Genomic DNA, 22615 nt, shown 5'->3' with positions numbered 1-22615 from the left:
AAGTGGCTAGGGCTATGTCCCGCCTCTATCCTTTGGCTGTGAGTGAACGTGAGGCCTATCTGTGGCCTACCGTGGATTCTTTAATCACTGCGGTGACTAAGAAAACGGCGTTGCCGGTGGAAGGTGGCACGGCCCTAAAGGACGCCCAAGACAGAAGATTGGAGGCGGCCTTAAGGTCGTCCTTTGAGGCAGCTGCTTTAAGTTTGCAGGCCTCAGTTTGCGGCTCCTATGTGGCCAGGGCGTGCCGGACTATGGTGCAGCGGGCTTCCCCCTCGGATCATTCCTTGAGGGCTGATTGGCCGGCCCTGGAATCGGGCTTAGCCTATTTGGCAGACTTGCTGTATGATGTCTGGAGAGCCTCAGCTAAAGGCATGGCTCAGACAGTCTCTGCGCGGCGGTGGCTTTGGCTGAAACATTGGTCTGCTGACCACGCCTCTAAATCCCGCCTGGCTAGATTGCCTTTTAAAGGCAAGCTGCTCTTTGGGGTCGAGCTGGACAAAATCGTGACCGATCTCGGCACGTCTAAGGGCAAGAAATTACCAGAGGTCAGGGCTCGGGTTAGTACTCGTCCCGATACCTCCAGAGGACGGTTGCAGGAAGCCCATCGGTACCGCCCGGGCAAGTCGGGTTCCTCTGCCCCCTCTTCCTTCAAGAGGAATTTCTCCCCCAAGCAGCATTCCTTTCGCAGAGACCGCCGTCCCGGAGGTGCTCCCTCCGGTCCTCCCCCAGGGTCTCGTACCCAATGACGAGGCCTTGGTCCACGCCCCAGTGCAGATTGGAGGACGGCTGTCCTCGTTTCTGGGCGAGTGGACCACTATAACTTCAGACGCGTGGGTGCTGGAAGTCATCAGAGACGGCTACAAGCTAGAGTTCTGCCAACCCTTAAGAGACGGGTTTGTACTCTCTCCCTGCAAGTCTCCGGTCAAGCTGTGGTAGTGCAGCAGACCTTGGACAACCTGATCCGCCTGGGTGCGGTCGTTCCGGTGCCAAAAAATCAGATTGGCAAGGGACGTTACTCCATTTACTTTGTGGTTCCAAAGAAAGGAGGTTCTGTCCGGCCTATCCTCGACCTCAAAGGGGTCAATCGGGCCTGGAAAGTGAGGCACTTTCGCATGGAGACTCTCCGCTCTGTTATAGCGGCAGTGAAGGCAGGAGAGTTCTTGGCTTCCTTGGACATCAAGGAAGCATACCTGCATATTCCCATCTGGCCTCCTCTCCAACGCTTTCTGCGTTTTACAGTCCTGAGACGACACTTCCAGTTCAGAGCCCTCCCTTTCGGGTTGGCTACTGCTCCGCGGACCTTTTCCAAAGTAATGGGGGTCATAGCGGCCTTCCTGCTAAAGGAAGGAGTACAAGTCCATCCTTATCTGGACGACTGGTTGATCCGAGCCCCCTCTTATGCAGAGTGCGGCAAAGCTATGGACCGGGTAGTTGCTCTTTTGAGCTCCCTGGGATGGATCATCAACTGGAAGAAGAGCCAGCTGCGCCCGACTCAGTCCCTGGTGTATCTGGGAGTTCGATTCGACACTCAAGTGGGCAGAGTGTTCCTGCCAGACAATCGGATTGTCAAGCTTCAGGCTCAGGTGGACTAGTTCCTAGTAGCCTCTCCTATTCGGGCTTGGGACTACGTGCAGCTGTTGGGCTCTATGACGGCCACGATGGAAGTAGTGCCCTGGGCCAGGGCTCATATGAGACCACTACAGCTATCTCTGCTGCTGCGCTGGACTCCGATGTCGGAGGATTATGCTGTGCGCCTTCCCGTGGACCCAGCAGTGCGCAAGGCGCTGAGCTGGTGGACGCAGACAGACAAGTTGTCTGCAGGATTGCCTCTGGTGACCCCGGAGTGGATTGTCGTCACGACAGACGCCTCTTTGATGGGCTGGGGAGCCCACTGCTTGGGAAGGACAGCGCAGGGGCTCTAGTCTCCTGCAGAGGCAAGTGGTCTATCAACCTCCTGGAACTCAGAGCCATTCGGTTGGTGTTATTGGAGTTCATCCCGGTACTGTCTTTCTTCTATGTTTGTACAGCGCTGCGTATGCCTTGTAGCGCTATAGAAATGCTAAATAGTAGTAGTAGTAGTACTGGTGTTGAAGCCTGTACGGGTCCTGTCGGACAATGCCACGGCTGTGGCCTATATCAACCGCCAGGGAGGTACCAAGAGCGCCCCTCTAGCCAAGGAGGCTATGAGTCTTTGCCAGTGGGCGGAAGCGAACCTGGAGCAGCTTTCAGCGGCCCACATTGCCGGAGTCATGAATGTCAAGGCGGACTTTCTCAGTCGCCATACCTTGGAGCCCGGAGAGTGGCAACTATCTGCTCAGGCGTTCTTGGACATCACGAAGCGCTGGGGCCAGCCGAGCCTAGATCTGATGGCGTCATCGGCCAATGGCCAAGTGCCGCGCTTTTTCAGCAGAGGACGGGACCCTCGATCCCTGGGAGTAGATGCTCTTCTCCAACAGTGGCCGACACAAGAGCTCCTCTATGTGTTCCCGCCCTGGCCCATGTTGGGCAGGGTGCTAGACCGGGTGGCAAAGCATCCCGGCAGGGTAATCCTGGTGGGTCCGGATTGGCCCAGACGTCCCTGGTATGCGGACTTGTTCAGGCTCTCAGTCGACGATCCTCTGCGGCTGTCAGTGGAGCAGGGCCTGTTACATCAGGGTCCCGTGGTGATGGAGGATCCCTCTCCCTTTGGTCTTACGGCCTGGCTATTGAGCGGCAGCGTCTGAGGAAGAAGGGCTTCTCAGACAAGGTCATCGCCACTATGCTGAGAGCGAGGAAGCGCTCTACTTCTACTGCTTACGCCAGGGTTTGGCGTATCTTTGCAGCATGGTGTGAAGCAGGCTCACTTTCTCCCTTCACTGCTCCAATTTCTTCAGTGTTGGCGTTCCTGCAAGAAGGTCTGGAGAAAGGCCTGTCGCTCAGTTCCCTTAAAGTCCAGGTAGCGGCTCTGGCTTGCTTCAGGGGCCGCCTGAAGGGTGCTTCCCTGGCTTCGCAGCCAGATGTGGTGCGCTTTCTCAAGGGAGTTAATCACCTGCGCCCTCCTCTGCACTCAGTGGTGCCTGCGTGGAATCTCAACCTGGTGCTAAGAGCATTGCAGAAGCCGCCTTTGGAACCCTTGTCGAGGGCATCTCTGAAAGACCTGACGTTGAAAGCAGTCTTTTTGGTGGCTATCACTTCAGCCAGAACAGTTTCCGAGCTCCAGGCGCTCTCATGTCGAGAGCCTTTTCTGCAGTTCACTGAGGCAGGAGTGACTATTCGCACAGTGCCTTCCTTCCTGCCCAAGATTGGTTCTCGCTTCCATGTGAATCAGCAGCTCTGTCTCCCTTCCTTTCGTAGGGAGGACTACCCAGAGGAGTACTCCGCTCTTGAATATCTGGATGTGAGACGAGTCATCATCAGATACTTGGAAGTGACCAATGATTTCCGGAAATCGGATCATCTGTTTGTCCTGTTTGCAGGTCCTCGTAAGGGTCTGCAGGCTGCTAAGCCTACAGTGGCAAGATGGGTCAAGGAAGCCATTGCAGCGGCTTATGTGGCCGCGGGGAAGGTGCCGCCTATCCAGCTGAAGGCTCACTCCACGAGAGCTCAGGCGGCCTCAATGGCAGAGGCCGGATCCGTCTCCTTGGAAGAGATATGCAAGGCGGCAACGTGGGCTTCGGCTCATACATTCTCCAAGCATTACCGTTTGACTGTGGCTGCACGGGCGGAGGCCCGGTTTGGAGCTTCAGTGTTGAGGTCAGGGATTTCTATGTCCCGCCCTGGGTGAGTACTGCTTCGGTACATCCCACCAGTCTATGGATTGATCAGCTTGATGATATGGAAGGTAAAATTATGTATAATCATACCTGATAATTTTCTTTCCATTAATCATAGCTGATCAATCCATAGCCCCTCCCAGATATCTGTACTGTTTATATTCTGGTTGAATTTTAGGTTCAAGTTTAGCCTTCAGTTACTTCAGGAGGACTTCGTGTTCAAGTTCTTCTTTCACTTGGATTCTTCAAGAGTTGAGACGAGTTTGTGTTACAGTGAGCTGCTGCATTCCTCTCCCCTCCGTTTTACGGGGCTGGATTGAGACATAAATTCTGCCGGCACTCCCTCCCGCTTCGTGCGGCTGTAGGGCAGCTTTGTACCCCTCCCGCTTCGGCGGTGTTAGGGTCAGTCAGCTCCTCCCGCGGTTGCGGTTGCAGGATAAGCCAGATCCCCCCCGCATCGGCGGGTGTGGTGTCCCTCCCCCGCTCCGCGGGGATGAGCTGGACGGATTCCCCTCCCCCACTTGTGTGGGGATGAGCTGGGTTAATTCCCCTCCCCCGTTTCGGCGGTGGTGAGCTGGGCAGAGTGTCCCTTCGTGGGTGTAATTCTCTAAGTGCTGAGTCCTGCGGATGGAGCTTTGATATCGACATACTGAGGAGTTTCCGGCAGCACATGACCACATATAGGGAGGCAAAAGTTTGCTCTCTATCTCCACCTGCTGGTAGATGGACACAACCCACCAGTCTATGGATTGATCAGCTATGATTAATGGAAAGAAAATTATCAGGTATGATTATACATAATTTTACCTTATATTGGAATTACTAGACTGCAGTACAACTCTCTGCAGAGTTGGGGGGGGGGGGGGGGGCAAAAGACCTAGTCCTCGGTGGAGGGGGGTAGGGAATGGCCAAGTCTTCCATTCAAGATATATAATATTTTCAAACTATCTTCATTTTTCATTTTCATAAAAAAAGAATTTAAAATATACCTGTATAAGTAGGCAGTATAATATATATATATATATATATATATATATATATATATATATATATATATATTTACCTGGTCTTGGGAACTCTGGGAAAAGGCTCTGAGGATTTGTCTGCTGCCGGTGGCGGGTCCGCTGCGGGAAAACCGTGTGGTTCTGTGCCGCCGCTGAGGTGAAGGGAGCCAGGCATGGCTGGGAGGAAGAGTCCTGTACTTGCTGAGGCCTGGGAATCGCTGGGCATGTGAGCACAACATTGGGGAAACACGCTGACATCATCAGTGACATCACCCAAGCATTTGCGGTCGAAAGAGATGCCGATGGCTCCAGAGCCTCAGGAACCACTGTACCATCAATTTTATTCAATAATTTGAGTGAGGGTGGACTTGTGACCTGAGACGGGTCTAATTATGGAACTATTACTTTGGCTGAAATCGGGGTGTTTGAGCGATTGCGCATGCCTCCATATGGCGCAGTTTTAATTTTAAAAAGCCCAGTGGTTGCTGGGAAAAGGAGGGGGACGATTATGGGCTTTTTGGTAACTAGGGTGATCCTTAAATGGCACAAAAAATCACCCCGGTGCAGTGAGGTCATTGAATACCTGCACTGACACCTAGAATATAAAATAAATAAATATTAACGTTCAAAAGTGTATGCAAGAGTTTTAATGGAAGTATTCAGGTGTGGGACGCTTGCATATGTCTGCCATGGGTTTATTTGTGCTCTAACTTTATGCAAATTAGTTCTAAGTTGAGTATTTGGGGGTCTAAGTTAATGCAAATGTTTACATAATTCACGTTAGGGCGCTGCTCTAATCAGGGGTGCAGCCAGACTTTGTGGTGGGAGGGGCCAGAGCCCGAGGTGGGGAGCACATTTTGTTCTGTCGCCGCCACCGCACCCCCCCCCCCCCCCCCCCCGCCCTGCCACTCCCCCCACTTCTGCAGCAAATACCTTGGCTGACGGGGGTCCTCAACCCCCGCCAGCTAAAGTCCAGCACCGGTCTCCGGTGCCACTGCATTGTCTGCCCTTCTTATTGACAGAGATCATATAACAAAGTCTATTAAAAGACATGATAATGAAACTGTGTTTGACGATGTCCTGTCTGCTGTTCTAGGCATTGGTCACATTCAAGGATGTTTCTGCTTATTTCTTGGAAGCGGAGTGGGACATTCTGGGAGAATGGGAGAAAGAGCTTTACAACAAGGTCATCATGGAGGTTCATGACATCCTCACATCAAAAGGTAAATATGCCTTCTCTATCATTACTTATTTATTAGGATTTATTTACTGCCATTTTGAAGGAATTCACTCAAGGTGGTGTACAGTAAGAATAAATCAAACATGAGCAGTAGACAATTACAGCAGTAAAAATATTCAAATAACAATACAAAGTATGACGTGGAGGGGCATAATCGAACGGAAACGCCTATCTCCATGGGCGTTTATCTCCGAGAACGGGTCTGTGAAGGGGAGGGCCGAAGTGTATTTTCGAAAAAATGGACATTTTTGAGCTGGGCGTTTGCTTTTTTTAGCGATAATGGAAACTACAAACGCCCAGCTCAAAAACGTCCTAATCCGAGCCATTTGGTCGTGGGAGGGGCCAGGATTCGTAGTACACTGGCCCCCCTGATATGCCAGGACACCAACTGGGCACCCTAGGTCAGTGCGGTGGACTTCAGAAAAAGCTCCCACATGCATAGCTCCCTTACCACGGGTGCTGAGCACCCAACCCCCTCCCCCAAAATCCACTACCCACAAATGTACAACACTACCATAGCTCTTAGGGGTGAAGGGGGCACCTACATGTGGGTACAGTGGGTTTTGGAGGCCTCCCATTTACCAGCACAAGTGTTACAGGTAGGGGGGGGGAGGATGGGCCTGGGTCCACCTGGCTGAAGTGCACTGCGGTACCCACTAAAAGTGCTCCAGGGACCTGCATACAAGCAGGCCTCTAGGACTGGTTGCTGCTGTATAACATTGGCACACCAGTTGACATCTGAAGACTGATCTCTCCGAAAACGTCCTTTATTGGAATAAGCATGCTTACTCACAGTTAACTGCAGATCAGAGGTTGTGCCCCACTGGCAACGAGTCTCCCTGGTACTGAGATTAGCAGTAGGTCAGAGCTGACAGAATGCTGTACAATGCCCTCTTTCAGCCACATTCAAGGTAAGAACTAAGTTCTGTAACGTGGCTAACACATGGAAGGGATCTAAAACTGGCTTACATGTGTGTGTACATATGTACATGTTTGGGTGTGTCTGTGTGTATGTGTGCACACATCTGAATGCCCACTCAAGTATATATGTGTATGTGTATGCTTATCTGTATATATAGCTCTTTTTCCCTTCCTTCCTCCCTCCAAATTAGCATATTCATTTGCATATATATATGCAAATGATATGCTAATATGCTCCGCCCCATCCTTTGCCCCCCCAAATGAAACAGTCAAACTACGCCCATGAGGTCAGAGCTAGCAGAATGCTGTACAATACCCTCTTTCAGCCACATTCAAGATAAGAACTAAGTTCTCTAACGTGGCTAACACATGGAAGGGATCTAAAACTGGCTTACAAAAATGGCCACTACCTCATGGACTACCGGAAACAAAACTGGACACGCTCTGACCCAGTAGGCAGGGGGAAAAGCACCATGGGAGAAAAGCCTACCAACTACCAACATCGTGAGACTGTAACACAAGCTAATGAAATCACGGAGCCCAATACCCTACACCCACCACAATGCAATGCTAATGTGACCCTGTAGTGAACACGGGAGCCACATCTGACCCAGGGAAAGGCTGTCACAGGATAGAACACATTCTGCTGTCATGGAGGTGGGTACGGCATTTGAGGCCGGCATACAGGCTGGAAAAAAAGTTGTTAAAGTTGGTGTTTTTTTTGGTGGGAGGGGGTTAGTGACCACTGGGGGAGTCCGGGGAGGTCATCCCCGATTCCCTCCAGTGGTCATCTGGGCAGTTGGGGCACTTTTTTGGGACTTGTTCGTGAAAAAAAGGGTCCAAAATAAGTGACCCAAAATCGTGGCAAAAACGCCTTTTTTTTCGATTATCAGCTAAAGACGCCCATCTCTCCTCGGCTGATAACCACGCCCCAGTTCCGCCTTAACCATGCCTGCGACACGCCCCCGTCACGTCAACTTTATTCGTTTCCGCGATGGAGTGCAGTTGCATTATACTGGTAGCCAATGAAGTTTTTGCAAAAATGGCACATTATTGAATGGGTGCTGTTATTTTATCAGAGCTGGAAAGATCCCAGGTCCCATGGGCACCTGAAATTGAGATCTGGCTTCTGACGCAAAAGATGCTGCTTTGTGCTTTGAGATAAATGTTTACCTTAAAGTAGAGGCTTCATAAAAGACCAGCTGCAGTCTGTCTCCCTTTTCTGTACAACAACATTTTGATCGTTCTTGCTGAGAGCTACAACTTCTGTATAAGGGGCCTGACTGTCAGTTGCTCACTAGTCAGTTACCCCATAAAGTGTGTAACCCCTTCAGATGGTAACCAGATAGCACAGAGAAGTTTGACACCTGCCGTGACTTATCTTAGAGGTTCACGAATAGAAATGAGGCACCAGATAACCTCCAACTTTTAATATAAATCAGGCAGCAAATTACAACTCCGTCTTCTCTCCAAACCTAGTCAGGCCAATACAAACAGCCCAAGATTTAGAGTGTTGATTTAATTCTATATACGGTCCTCAAAAGTGTGTATGTGCAATTTATTTGCATAATGAGCCAATTAGCACTGATACATGGGTGCTAATTATGCTGATTGGCATTAAACTTACTCGTGGATCTAGAAAGGGGGTGCAGACACAGGAGTGACATGGGTGGATCAGGGGCGTTCCTGGAATTTGCACATGGAGGGGCATAATCGACCAGAAACGCCTATCTCCATGGGCGTTAATCTCCGAGAACGGGTCCGTGAAGGGGCGGAGTGAACCGTATTTTTTAAAAAAAATAGACGCCCATGCTTTATTCGCCAAGGTGTGAGCTGGGCGTTTTTGCTTTTCACCGATAATGGAAAATGAAATCGCCCAGCTCAAAAACGAATAAATGCAAGGCATTTGTTCGTGGGAGGGGCCAGGATTCATAGTGCACTGGTCCCCCTCACATGCCAGGACACCAACCGGGCACCCTAGGGGGCACTTTTACAAAAACAAAAAAAAAGGTAAAAGAGCTCCCAGGTGCATAGCACCCTTCCCTTGGGTGTTGAGCCCCCCAAATCCCCCTCAAAACCCACTGCCCACAAGTCTACACCAGTACTATAGCCCTAAGCGGTGAAGGGGAGCACCTACATGTGGGTACAGGGGGTTTGGGGGGGGTTGGACGACTAGTAGCATTAAGCAGCACAATTGTAACAGGTAGGGGGGGGATGGGCCTGGGTCCACCTGCCTGACGTCCACTGCACCCCCTAACAACTGTTCCAGGGACCTGCATACTGCTGCTTGGGAGGAGGGTATGACATTTGAGGGTGAAAGTAAAAAGTTGTGAAACATCATTTGTTGTGGTGGGAGGGGGTTAGTGACCACTGGGGGAGTCAGGGGAGGTCATCCCCGACTCCCTCTGGGGGTCATCTGGTCATTTAGGGCACTTTTTGGGGCCTTATTCGTCAAAAAACAGGGTCCAGGAAAAGTGCCCTAAATTCTAGCTACAAACGCATCCATTATCGGCGAAGGGCGCCCATCTCTGTTCGGGTGATAACCACGCCCCAGTTCCGCCTTCACCACGCCTCCGACACTCCCCCGTCAACTTTGTCCGCACCCGCGACGGAGTGCAGTTGAAAGCGTCCAAAGTTCGGCTTTCGATTATGCCGCTTTATTTGTTTTTGTGAGAAGAACGCCCATCTCCCGATTTAGGTCGGAACTTGGGCGTTATTCTCGTTCGATTATAAGCAGGATTGTGTTACAGAATAACGAAGATTCGTGAGAATTTAGACCAGGTTTCAGTGGGTGTAAATCCTCACACCTATAATTGGGCGCAGATCCTGGCGCAAAACGCTGCTTGTTCAGAACAGGAAACAGAAGGAAGTTTCCCAGGGGCTCTACATATAAATTTAAATGCAATTTTCCTACTTACTTACTTACAGGTTATTCAATTGTTAATCCTGATGTTATATTCAAGATAAAAAAGGAAGATGAGAAATATTTGACTCAATATTTTGAATGGGAGGGAAAAGAAAACCCGAATAAGAGTAAGTAGATGTTTTGGATTTGAAGGGCTTTGAATTTCCAGATTAAAGTCTGCAGACATTTGGAGACTTAAAATCCATTTCCTAATCCTTGTAATGTGTTTTCTCTTAACAGGCTTTCCGATTGTAACGTCTGTGTTCTCGTTGAGTGTTAAGCAAGAGGAAGATCTCCCCTTGATGGATCCTCCTAAATCAGAGGTGTCTGAACAGACTCACCCTCCTGTAACAAGTAAGAATAATACTCCTCCTGCACGTCTTAATAAACTCCACCAGGATTATTTAGGAATTGAGAGCTGGTGAGATAAGAAACTTATCCTCTCTGTAAAACAGATACTGTCGGGGTATGTGATTGAGCAGCAGCGCTAATACTACTAGTATTACTGCTTAACATTTCTACAGCACAACTAGATGTACAACACGCTATACACAGACATGAGACAGTCTCTATTAGGGAGTTAACATTTATTGTGGGAAGGGGCTAATTATAGAGCAGGAGGAGAATAGAAATTATATGATGCCTTCTGCAAGGCCCAGTTGTCTTCTTCGTCAGTTCTCTACCATTTTGGGTAGGTGATCACTTAAAATGCAGACCAGTGCAGACTACCTCAATGTCCTTAATCTAACCCCTCAGCCTTCTTCTAAGTGTTGAAATAGAGGCATAAGGTGATCTAGGGGGTTAATTGTCGATACCTGCCTCTTAGTATGTGGGGATGGGGGCATTTTATGTCATTGTTGCCGTTTCAATCACCCCCATTCTAGGAATTGTTTGTCACCAGTGCCCTCTAGTGGGGGCTGAAGACCTCTTTCACTCTGATTTATAAAATCTTAGGCCTGGTATTCAAAAGGGTTTAAATGAGCAGGAGAGACTCCTGACCAGTTAAACCCCAATGAGCTGGTCATTCCCATATATTCAGTGGCCCTTAACTGGATAGTGTCACTGAATATCCCTCTGACTGCCAGTGTATTAATTGGATAGTATTAGGGTTGAGCTTAGACAGATCCAGCACTTCACTGGTTGCACTGATATTCAGTTCACTAACCAGTTACAAATATGGATAACTTTATCTGCTTAGATTACCGGGTGCTGGTATGAATATTGGCCAGTGCCCTATTAACTTCTGTGTGACCATTCTTACCTGTATATTGAATGCTGACCTGATATTGACTCTCTGGGGTTAATTCAGCTTGTGGTTATAAGCAACTAAAACCCGCTGACTGCTTCAAGCTAAAAATCTACCCTATAATGATTTAACAGTTTTCCAGTTGTGGGTGGTCAGCAGAATCTGATTTCTGATCTACAGAAATTAGATGGAAAATAGTCTGGGTCAAAAACAAAACAAAACCCCTCCTGATGACAGATATTTACCACAGAGCTGTTTGTAGCTGTTGAGAAAGGAGTTGCTCATCACATTATGAAATATCTGGGTATTTCTAGAATAAGTTTCTGATGATGATCAGTACAGCAGTACCCTTATTCTGTTTTTTGGTTCTGTACATAATTCTGGGAACTTAATGACTCTGTGGTAACTTAAAAAAACCCCAACTTATAATGCTTTCTTTTTCTTATAATAGGCTCCTACAGTGTCAAACCTGACATTTTAATCCGGTTTGAGCAAGATGGATTCAGGACTAAGCCTCAGGGATATAAGGAAAGAGAAAATCTGACCACCATAGGCACATGTGAGCAACTGCCTGAAGCATGTGATGAAGCTTGGATTAAAGCTAGTAATGAGGTGATGCAAACTTTTTCTACAGGGAAGATGCCTCCTCTGGACCAGGGATAGTGAGAATGAGGTGTTATAACACAGCCTCTGACTTCTAACCTTTGTTGTGTAGATAATGTGTTTGTTCTATTTTTTTTATATATATTTATTTTTACCTTTCTCTTTTCATTGTCAGTTCATTTTCTTTTCTCCCCCACCATTATCCCATGTCGTTCTTTCTCTTCCCTTTATCTTCTTTAGTTGCTACTGTCATAAGTACATAAGTAATGCCACACTGGGAAAAGACCAAGGGTCCATCGAGCCCAGCATCCTGTCCACGACAGCGGCCAATCCAGGCCAAGGGCACCTGGCAAGCTTCCCAAACGTACAAACATTCTGTACATGTTATTCCTGGAATTGTGGATTTTTCCCCAAGTCCATTTAGTAGCGGTTTATGGACTTGTCCTTTAGGAAACCATCTAACTCCTTTTTAAACTCTGCCAAGCTAACCACCTTCACCACGTTCTCCGGCAACGAATTCCAGAGTTTAATTATGCGTTGGGTAAAGAAAAACTTTCTCCGATTTGTTTTAAATTTACTACACTGTAGTTTCATCGCATGCCCCCTAGTCCTAGTATTTTTGGAAAGCGTGAACAGACGCTTCACATCCACCTGTTCCACTCCACTCATTTTATATACCTTTATCATGTCTCCCCTCAGCCGTCTCTTCTCCAAGCTGAAAAGCCCTAGCCTCCTTAGTCTTTCTTCATAGGGAAGTCGTCCCATCCCCACTATCATTTTAGTCGCCCTTCGCTGCACCTTTTCCAATTCTACTATATCTTTCTTGAGATGCGGCGACCAGAATTGAACACAATACTCAAGGTGCGGTCGCACCATGGAGCGATACAACGGCATTATAACATCCTCACTCATCCTTTATCAAGTTTTGTCATTTTCCCTGTATCTCTCACTGTTTCTGACCTCTCTCTATCCACTTTGCAATCTGTTTCCTGCTGAATTTTTATTCTGTTCCACTCAATATCTTCTTTAACACATTGTGCTACCACTCTCCAGTTTAATCCACCCTATCATGGTGATATAATTTATACCTGATATCACAGTGTTCCATTTGGTTGTCTTCCTTCCACAGATCCCGCCCCCCCCCCCCCCCCCCAAAAAAAAAAAAAAAAATCTGTCCCTGAAATGGTGCAGTGTGAGCCGGAACTACTGTCGGACCGCCATGTGCCGTTTCCCCCATAGCCTACTCAGGCCTAGTAAAAGGCCTCTAGGATTTGTATACAGACATTTCAAAGTGTTTTTTTGTCTTATTTACAGCAAGCTTACTAGTTGACAGGGATAGTTAGCAGTCTTTACTCTCCATCTGCTCTTAAAATGTCCGGCCTACTCCTCCCTTTGTTGCAACTTCCCGATCCGGATGCCCTTACTTCCCTGTTTTAAAGATACCTAACCCCAATTCATCTGCTCCTGAGTGACTGTCGACTTTCTCCCAAGTTGTAGTTTAAAAGTTGTTGTATTTCCTTTTAAACATTTGATTCTGCCCTGGTTAAGGTTCAACACATCTTTTTGAAACATGCTTCCACTTCCCCAGAATGTTGTCCAGTTCCTAACAAATCTAAATCCTTTTTCCCTGTATCATTGTCTCACCCAAACATTGAAAATCTCTTGGCTCCTGCATGTGAAACAGGGAGTATTTCTGAGACTGTTACTCTGGTTCTTTTAGTTTTCAGTTTTTTATCTAAGAACCTAAATTTGGCTTCCAGGACTTCCCTCCTACACTCTCCTATGTTTTTATATCCTTTTTTTTTAAATAAGTGAACTATTATATATGTTCATTGTAAACCGTCTAGAAGTATGTTGATAACTGAGTGTATATTTAATAAAATGAAATGAAAAAATAAAAGTTTGATGTAAGGTGTTCTGTTTGCTGTTCTAGGCTTTGGTCATATTCAAGGATGTTGCTGCTTATTTCTTGGAAGTGGACTGGGACATTCTGGGAGAAAGGCAGAAGGATTTGTACAAGAAGGTCATCAAGGAGATTCATGACATCCTCATGTCACGAGGTAAATATGTTTCTCTGTCATCTACCACACAAGCACATTATGGAATCAGTGGTGTAAAAATCATAGGAACTAGATACCATGGGCACCTGAAATTTAGAACCTGGCTTCTGATGCCATCCCATATTCAATAGGAGCCTGTGAAATATATCACTGCTTCAGGATCTGTTGTAAGATTAAATCATACCTTAAACTAGAGGCTTCACAAAACACCAGCTGGAGTCTCTCTCCCATTCCTATACAAAATAGCTTGGTACAGAAGACCTCTCAGATTTCATCTGACACTTATGCATAAGGTCATGACGTATCAGCTACACACTAGTCAAGTATATTGTACAACATATAACCTCTCCAAATGATAACCAGAAGATTGGCACCTGCAATATCTCCACCTAGGAAGGCCATAAACCCTCTATGATATAATCTTAATCAAATAGTAGGCCTCTGATGCTGCCTCTCTTCAAGCTTTTTCAGATAAATACACATACCCCAAGATATCTGTACATACACATATACACACACACCTTCATGCACACATCATATACATGAAGCAGATGGAACCTCCTGTGGGATTCTACAAATACAATTGAAAATTAATTTTCCTTCTTATTGACAGGTTATTCAATTGTTAATCCTGATATTATATTCAAGATTAAAAAGGAAGATGAGAAATATTTCAATCATCAGTCTGAATGGGAGGGAAAAGAAAATCCAATTGACTCTACCAACGGTAAGTAAATGTTTTGGATTTAATGGGCTTTGCATTTTTAGACCACAGGAGATAGGTCATTAACATCAAACATTTGGACACTTAAAATCGGTTTCCTAATTTAGTATTATCAGATACTTGGTGAATCCTTGTAAATGTGTTTTCTCTCACAGGCCTTCCAGTTGTAACGTCTGTGTGCTCACTGAGCATTAAACAAGAGGAAGATCTCCCCTTCATAGATCATCCTGAGTCAGAGATGTCTGAACAGACTCACCCTTCTGTAGCAAGTAAGTGAGGTGATTAAAATATGCAGATGAGAGGAAACTATTAAAAGTTGTCAAAACACTTGTGGTTTGTGAAAAATTGCAGGAAGACCTTAGGAAACTAGAAGACTGGGCATCCAAATGACAGATGATGCTAGGATCCACTTTAGGAGTCAGCACGCAAGAATAAAACCTAGGTGTCATTCTAGACAATACACACTGAAATCTTCTGTTCAGTGTGCTTCGGCAGCCAAAAAAGCAAATAGGATGCTAGTAATTATTAGGAGAGGGATGGAAAATAAGACCAAAGGTATTATAATGCCTCTGTGTTGCTTCATGGTGCGACCTCACCTTGAGTATTGTGTTCAATTCTAGTCTCCGTATCTCAAAAAAGATATAGCGCAGTTAGAAAAGGTTCAAAGAAGAGCAACCAAAATGGTAGAGGGGATGGAACAGCTAAAGAGGTTGATTTAGGGGGAAAGATAAGAAGCTTAGTCTTCATCATGTTTAGTTTCAGATGGCGGTGAGACATCCAGGCAGCAATGTCAGAAAGGCAGGCTGATACTTTGGCCTGAAATTTCTTGTGTGGAAAGGTAGATCTGGGATAACTGAAAGCCATGGGATGAGATCAGAGTAACAAGGGAAGAAGTATAGATGGAGAAAGAAGAGGTTCCAGGACAGATCCCTGAGGTACACTAACTGATAGTGGGATAGACATGGAGGAGGATCCACCAGAGTATACACTAAAAGTACGATCGGAGAGATAAGAAGAAAACCAGGAAAGAACAGAGCCCTGAAATCCAAGTGAGGACAGCGTATCAAGGAGTATGCGGTGATCAACAGTGTCAAAGGCATTAGATAGATCTAGAAGGATGAGGATAGAATAGAGACCTTTGGATCTGGCCAGGAATAGGTCAATGGAGACTTTAGCAAGGGCTATTTCAGTTGAATGTAGAGGGCAAAAGCCAGATTGAAGTGGATCAAGAATAGCTTGAGATGAAAGAAAGACAACGGCGGTGAACATCATGTTCCAGTATCTTGGATAGAAAAGGGAGGAGGGAGATAGGGTGATAGTTGGAAGGACAGGTTGTTACACTCTGTTACACTCCTACCTCGCTGCTCCTGGCGGCGGCCATCTTGGAAGGTTCAGTTGAGGGGTGGCCATCTTGAGAGGTGCATTTGATCAGTTCCTGAAGGACGGCCATTTTGAGTAGAGCATCTACTGCGGTTCCTGAGGGGCAGCCATCTTGAGAGGCTTATTCCTATGGGCGTGCCCAATGAGGTTCCTTGCCCGTCAGCTGTGGCAGGGATCTCCTGATGAGAGGCCTATTTAAGAACTGAACATGGTCATCAGTTTGCTTCGGCTTCTATCGTTGTAGAGGTCTGGTGCGTGTTCTGAGCATTCTGGTGTCTTCTCCCGACTTGGCTTTGACTTCTGGATTGGACCTGACATTCTCTGCTTTGCTGCCTGCCCTGACTTCTGGTTTGGACCTGACATTCTCTGCTTTGCTGCCTGCCCTGACTTCTGGTTTGGACCGGACATTCTCTGCTTTGCTGCCTGCCCTGATTCTCGGTTTGGACTTGATACTGTTTATTTGCTGCCTTGCTCAGCTAGCGGCCGTCCAACCCCGCTCGTATCCTGAAGTCCTGGTGGCCACCCGCACCTGGGAGCTCAACTCCTGGGGAACAGTGGTCATCCCCAGGTGAAGCTAGGGGTTGTCTGACTGCCTGACTGAGTGCGGCCTCCTTTTTCACCGTGCTCTGTCGAGGCACAAGGGCTCACTACCAGTTCCATAACACAGGTTGAGTCCAATGAAGGTTTTTTGAGGAGTGGTGTACCAATGGCATGTTTGAAGGCATCAGGAATAGTTGCAGTGGAAACTGAAAGATTGAGGATACGACAGATAAAAGAGATGACAGTAGGAGAGATAGTGCTAAGTAGATGGGTGGGAATAGGATCAAAGGAATGGATAGTTAGTTTCTAGGAGGAAAGAAAATGTGCAGTTTCCTCTTCAGTGATTTCAGAAAAGGAAGAAAAGGAGGCAGAGGTTGAAGGGGGGTTGAGAGAATGGACTAAAGGAAGAAGAGTTGGAGGTGACTTGGTTGACAATTCAATGTTAATCTTGTGAACCTTATCATGAAAATATTCAGCCAGAGTCTGGGGAGAAAGTGAAGAGGGAGTTGGAGGTGAAGGCACTTTGAGGAGAGAGTTCAGTGTGGCAAAGAGACGTTGAGGGTTTGAGCCAAGAGAATTTGTCAAGTGGATGTACTAGTCCTGTTTGGCAAGTGAAAGAAAAGACTGGAAGGAGGTCAGCAAGAATCTGAAATGTATGAATTCAGCATTTGCATGGGATTTCAGCCAAAGGCGTTCGGCAGAGCAGGCACAGGAACGTAGGCAGTGGATTCTAGAGATCAGCCAAGGCTGGGGTTTGGTACGCCTTACAGAGTGGGGAATGGGAGGAGCGAGAGTATCCAGAGCAGAGGAGAGAATAGTATTATAGGAAGAGACAGCCTCATTGACAGACTTGGATAGCATAGTGTTTGAGAAGAGATTTGAAACACTGGAGGACAGAGTAGAAGAGTCAATAGCCTGAAGATTCCTAAATGTATTGGTTGAGATTGACTGTTCTCTTGTGCTTGACTGCTTAAATATTTTAAATTTAAATGCTTTACTTTTTGTCTATTAGATTGTGGGCTCTTTGAGCAGGGACTGTCTTTCTTCTGTGTTTGTACAGCGCTGCGTACACTTTGTAGCGCTCTAGAAATGTTAAATAGTAGTAGTAGTAGATTGGACAAGACTTGGAGGGGGAGGGGGAGTTAAAGTGTTAAAGTTATCAGATGATGGTCAGAGAGGGGAAGAGCTGAGATGCAGAAACTGGAGAGTGAGCAGTTGGAGAAGAAGATAAGATCAAGACAGTGGCCATTCTGATGAGTGGGGGTAGTGGAGCACAGTTGAAGATTGAAAGAGGATGTTATAGCGAGAAACTGAGAAGTATAAGAGTCAGGGGGATCATTAGCAGGAATTTTAAAATCCCCAAGAATGAAGGAAGGAGATGAAGGTTCAAAAAAGAAGGAAAGCCAAGCATCAAAGTCAGTGAGAAAGTAAGAAAGGGACTTATCAGGGGGTCTATAAATGACTGCTACTCGGAGAGGCAGAGGAGTGAATAGAAGGAAGAAAAGCAGTGAGACTGAGGTGGAAGAAGAGGTTGAAATCTACAGGAGGGTGAAAGAAGTAGCCCAACACCACCTCTGCAGCCAACCGGGCGAGGAGTATGGGAGAAAAAGTAACCTTCGTGACACAGGGCCATGGCTAAAGCATAGTCTTCAGGGCAAATCCAAGTCTCTGGGCAAGCAGATGGCGAGTATGAGAGATAAAGAGGTCATGGATGTGGGAAAGTTTGTTGTAGACAGAGCACATGAGAAAAGCAGGGAAGAAGAGGGAAAGAGATGATCAGAAATTAGATTGGAGACATCACGATTTGACCTGCATGAATAGGATGAGAGCTGATGTGGAGGACCAGGATTGGGATTGATATCCCCAGTGGACAAAAGGAGAAGGAGCAAGAGAGTACAGAGAACAGTAGGAGAGACATGATTCATATAGACATCAAGCTCTATCTCTGGATGTCTTCAAATCTAGGCTAAAAGCCCACCTTTTTGATGCTGCTTTTATCTCCTAACCCTTACTCACTTGTTCAGTACCCTTATTTTATCATCCCCAACTTAGTAATTCCCTTATCTCTTATTTGTCCTGTTTGTCTGTCCTAATTAGATTGTAAGCTCTGTTGAGAAGGGACTGTCTCTTCATGTTCAAGTATACAGCGCTGTGTACGTCTAGTAGCGCTATAGAAATGATTAGTAGTAGTAGTATATAGAATAGAGATGGTTGAATGGAAGGAAGGAAATGTTGAAGGTTGAGAGCTGAGAGAAAGGGAGAAGACAGATAGTGAGATGATGAAAGCAGAAGGTGGGCAATGTGTTCCTGCTGTATACAATGGTTTGAAATGGAGAAGGAGATTGGAAAGGGACAGTACCAAGAAGAGAAAGTGTACAGGATCCATAAGTAGTAACTGGGAGAAAATACAAAGTGTATAGAGAAAATGATGATGCATGGCACCTGGAGCAAAGGTCCTGGGAGGTTCCTTGTGGACCTGGGAGTCACCCCAGAGAAGGCCATGAGGATATGCAGGTGGGCTGCAAGGCAACTGGTGGAAGGCAACTGGTGGGAGTGCTGGGCACCTGGAGCGAAGGCCCTGGGAGGATTGGGGTGGACCTGGGAGTCACCTCGGAGAAGGCTGTGAGGATATGCAGATGGGCTGCAAGTCCTCCACAGCATCTTTATTTGTCCTGATTAGATTGTAAGCTTTTTCAAACAGGGACTGTCTCTTCATGCTCAAGTGTACAGCACTGCGTACATCTAGTAGCACTATAGAAATGATAAGTAATAGTAGTAGTGTTCTCAATTCATCCACTAACTAGTCTGTTGCTACATGTAGGCCAACACAAATTTTGTTCATGGCTGTCATGGTGACAAACTTCCTTTGTTCCATCATCCCCCTATTCATGGAGTTGAGGAGCTCACATAGATAACACATCGTCAGGACTTATACCCCTTTCTAGCAGGGCTATCGTATGCTTCACTACTACCAGTCGCATAGGTAAGCAGTCTGTTCCCGGTCTGAACTTTTACCTCCGCAGGATCAGTAAGCATAGGGGCCTCTCCAGGCTTCTGAGAAGAGGTGAATATGGCTAGCAGGGCCTCTCCAGTATTCCGAGGAGAAGGGAGCATGGTTAATACCAGGAGCCACACTATCCTCTTGAACAGATGTACCACACCCTTCCTGGACTCAGCACACTCTGTCAACAAGGAAACATCATCTGTCTCTACCTTAACTATGTGACACTGACACTTTACTAATCACGGGACAACTTACAACTGTTCTGGCTTAGCATGAATATTGTAAAAACAGAAATTGGGGAAATGCAACCAGAAACCAAGCACACTCCTTACATTCAGCTTTGGCAGGGCAGTAGACACTCAACAAAACCAAGGGCGGTCAACTGCATAGGAGTAAACTTTCAAAACCTAAATAGACTATTCTAAGGTGCACCTACCAATACCAACTAACTACAGAAAGACAAGCCGGGAGACAGAATTACATCGGCCTCAATAATTCACAAAGATACACAAAGCAGACCTCAGAAATAATACAAAAACAGAGAATCTTCTCTTAAAGGACAATTTCAACAGAAAAAGATACATAAAGCAAATCTCAGGAACAACACATAAAACAGCATTTGACAAAATACCTCATGAAAAGACTCCAGAGGAGAGTCATGGGATAGGACAGTGGTTACCAAACCTGGTCCTGGAGACACCGCCACAAGTCAGGTTTACAGGATATCCACAATATTAAACCATCTCTGACCTCATGTGCAACTTTCTTTAAATCAGTCACCTTACTTTCTAACTCTTCTTACTCTCTTACCTATCGATATGTTCCATCTTTGCTTTACCCTTCACTGTCAATTAAAATGTTCTATTACATATTGTGTTGATAATGTAAGTAGTATACTATCCACCTTATAATTGAAAGAGAAAAACGCCTAGATTTCGACCCAAATCGGGAGATAGACGTTTATCTCACATAAACGAATAAATCGGTATAATGGAAAGCCGATTTTGGACGTTTTCAACTGCACTCCATCGCGGAAGCGTACAAAGTTGACGGGGGCGTGTCAGAGGCATGGCGAAGGTGGAACTGGGGCGTGGTTATCGGCCGAGGAGAGATGGGCGCCTTTCGCCGATAATGGAAAAAAAGTATGCGTTTGTAGCTAGAATTTAGGGCACTTTTCCTGGACCCTGTTTTTTCACGAATAAGGCCCCAAAAAGTGCCCTAAATGACCAGATTACCACCAGAGGGAATCGGGGATGACCTGCTGTTATTCGTATAAATGACCTGCACTTTTAAATTCTCCTCCAGTATCAAATGTCTTACTGTTGTTAGGTTCTGGGTAATCACTCAAAAACAGTCCAATCTGCAGTCCATTGTTAAATGCTTGACAACATGAGAGCAAACAATTCTTCTGAATTCCTCTACTGTTCCCGACATGAAACCATTTTTCATATTCAAAAGCATCGTTGGGAGAACAGAGCTAAAAGAAATTCTTATACTAAATTCTCATAGATGTCCTGGATGAGACCTGGGATGGTTTGAGGCTGGAGCGAATTTCATAAGGAAGGCCCACCTAAATCTTCACTGAATGACTCATATGGAAGAGAAACTATTTAAATGTTCAGAATGTGATAATTGTTTCAGAAGCAAGGCCCACCTAAATCTTATCCGATCAGCCTTAAATGTAGAGAAAGAGAGAACCCATGGTGAAAAGGTCTGGCAGTTCAAATTTAATCAATCTAATACACACTGGCGTACCTATTAAAGTCCAGTTCCCCCCCCCCCCCCACCCAAAAAAAGAATTTTTTCAAAATTACTAGGAAACCTAATTAAAAAAAATCAACGTTATTTTTCCTCGTATTTTCATTAAATAAATCCCCCCCCAAAAAATAAAATACTACTGTTAAGTTCCGAATGACAGTTCACTGGTTGCTCAGTGGCTTCAAAAAATCACGTAACCTATTCCAACAGTTTTTTAATAGTTCTTAATCCTTTTAAAGCATTATTTGTACTGTCTGCTATTGTCTTACTGGTTGTTTTTCTCATGTGTATACAAATGTCCAATGTGGGTCACTCATCCAAAGATACTAAAAACATGAACTTATCTGCTTAAGTGGCTCTGCTGTTATTCTTATAAATGACCTGCACTTTTAAATTCTCCTCCAATAATCAAATGTCTTACTGTTGTTAGGTCCTGGATAATGTTAATTTATTAGGTCTGCCATCTCCGTTGGGCAGCGGAAGCCAGGGCCTTTCTACTATCCAGAAAAGGATCGCATGTTCCCTCCCAATACTTAATTACCCCAACCTTGTGTCTGCTCATGTCAGTTTTACACAGAGCAGCAGCAGGCTCCTTAATTAGAAGGAAACCCAGTATTCAGTATATATAATGGTATAGACTGGGCACTGACAAGCTCCATAATCAGAAGGACTCACTGGGATATAAGAAGATAGTTTATTACAATCTCACCAATAGCAGTACAGGCAAATCAGGCATTCACATAGTGGAACAGCTCTTCACGACACGTCTACAGCCTTCTGTGGTCTTCTCTGCTCTTCTGAAGTCTTCTGCGCTAATACCCCTTTTATACCATTTTGACCCCATTGATTCCAATGGATCCTAGCCTTATCACCAGGGCCCTTGGCCCTTATCAGTTGATCAAAATGACTTCACATATTCTCAAGCCCTAAGTATAAACAAAATATGTTCAGAGCGCATCTGTGAGATGACTTCACAGGTCATTTTGCTCTCTTCGCTCCCCCCCCCCCCTACTTGTATCTGACCCATGTCTTGGTGCTAGTCAAGCTGTTGCTTACAGAGCAAAGTCCCCCTCCCTCTGCCAGTTCTCAATTACCTCATTTCAGCACTTGCTACAGTGAAATGTATCTGTGTCAGAGGTGATTTTTGATTTAAAGAGGCCTAGCTCTTATCCTGAGCCATTGGCCTGTATTTTACTGAGAGCAAGGGCTAGTATATTTCTACAGTAATCACTCAAAAACAATCCAATTTGCAATCCAGTGTTAAATGCTTGACAACGTGAGAGCAAACAGTTCTTTTGAATTCCTATACTGTTCCCGACATGGAACCATTTTTGTATTCCAAAGTCAATCCGTAATTTGTGCTGTTTTTCTATCATTCCACATTTTGTAGTACATCAGTAGTTTGCTTGTCATTAGTTTACTGTATCAAGAGTAACGTTCTGCACTTGCATTAAAGCATTTTGTGCTGAAGTTCAGTG

General features: G+C 45.9%; 1 protein-coding gene across 1 annotated transcript in view; it reads left to right on the top strand.

The window, feature by feature from the left end:
• The first annotated feature begins 5264 nt into the window (after positions 1-5264).
• LOC115464516 (oocyte zinc finger protein XlCOF6-like) overlaps positions 5265-22615 on the top strand; it is a 35206-nt gene continuing 17855 nt past the window's right edge. Inside the window, exons 1-6 of the mRNA XM_030194881.1 lie at positions 5265-5276; positions 5853-5979; positions 9894-9950; positions 10063-10176; positions 11520-11680; positions 13605-13731. Of these exons, the coding sequence (XP_030050741.1) occupies positions 5265-5276; positions 5853-5979; positions 9894-9950; positions 10063-10176; positions 11520-11680; positions 13605-13731 (598 nt within the window). The remainder of the gene's footprint in view (positions 5277-5852; positions 5980-9893; positions 9951-10062; positions 10177-11519; positions 11681-13604; positions 13732-22615) is intronic.

This window comes from Microcaecilia unicolor, chromosome 3 (assembly GCF_901765095.1).
Source record: "Microcaecilia unicolor chromosome 3, aMicUni1.1, whole genome shotgun sequence".
NCBI lineage: Eukaryota > Metazoa > Chordata > Amphibia > Gymnophiona > Siphonopidae > Microcaecilia > Microcaecilia unicolor.
Note: the sequence above shows the minus strand (reverse complement) of the source record. Positions and strands in the feature narration are given on the sequence as shown.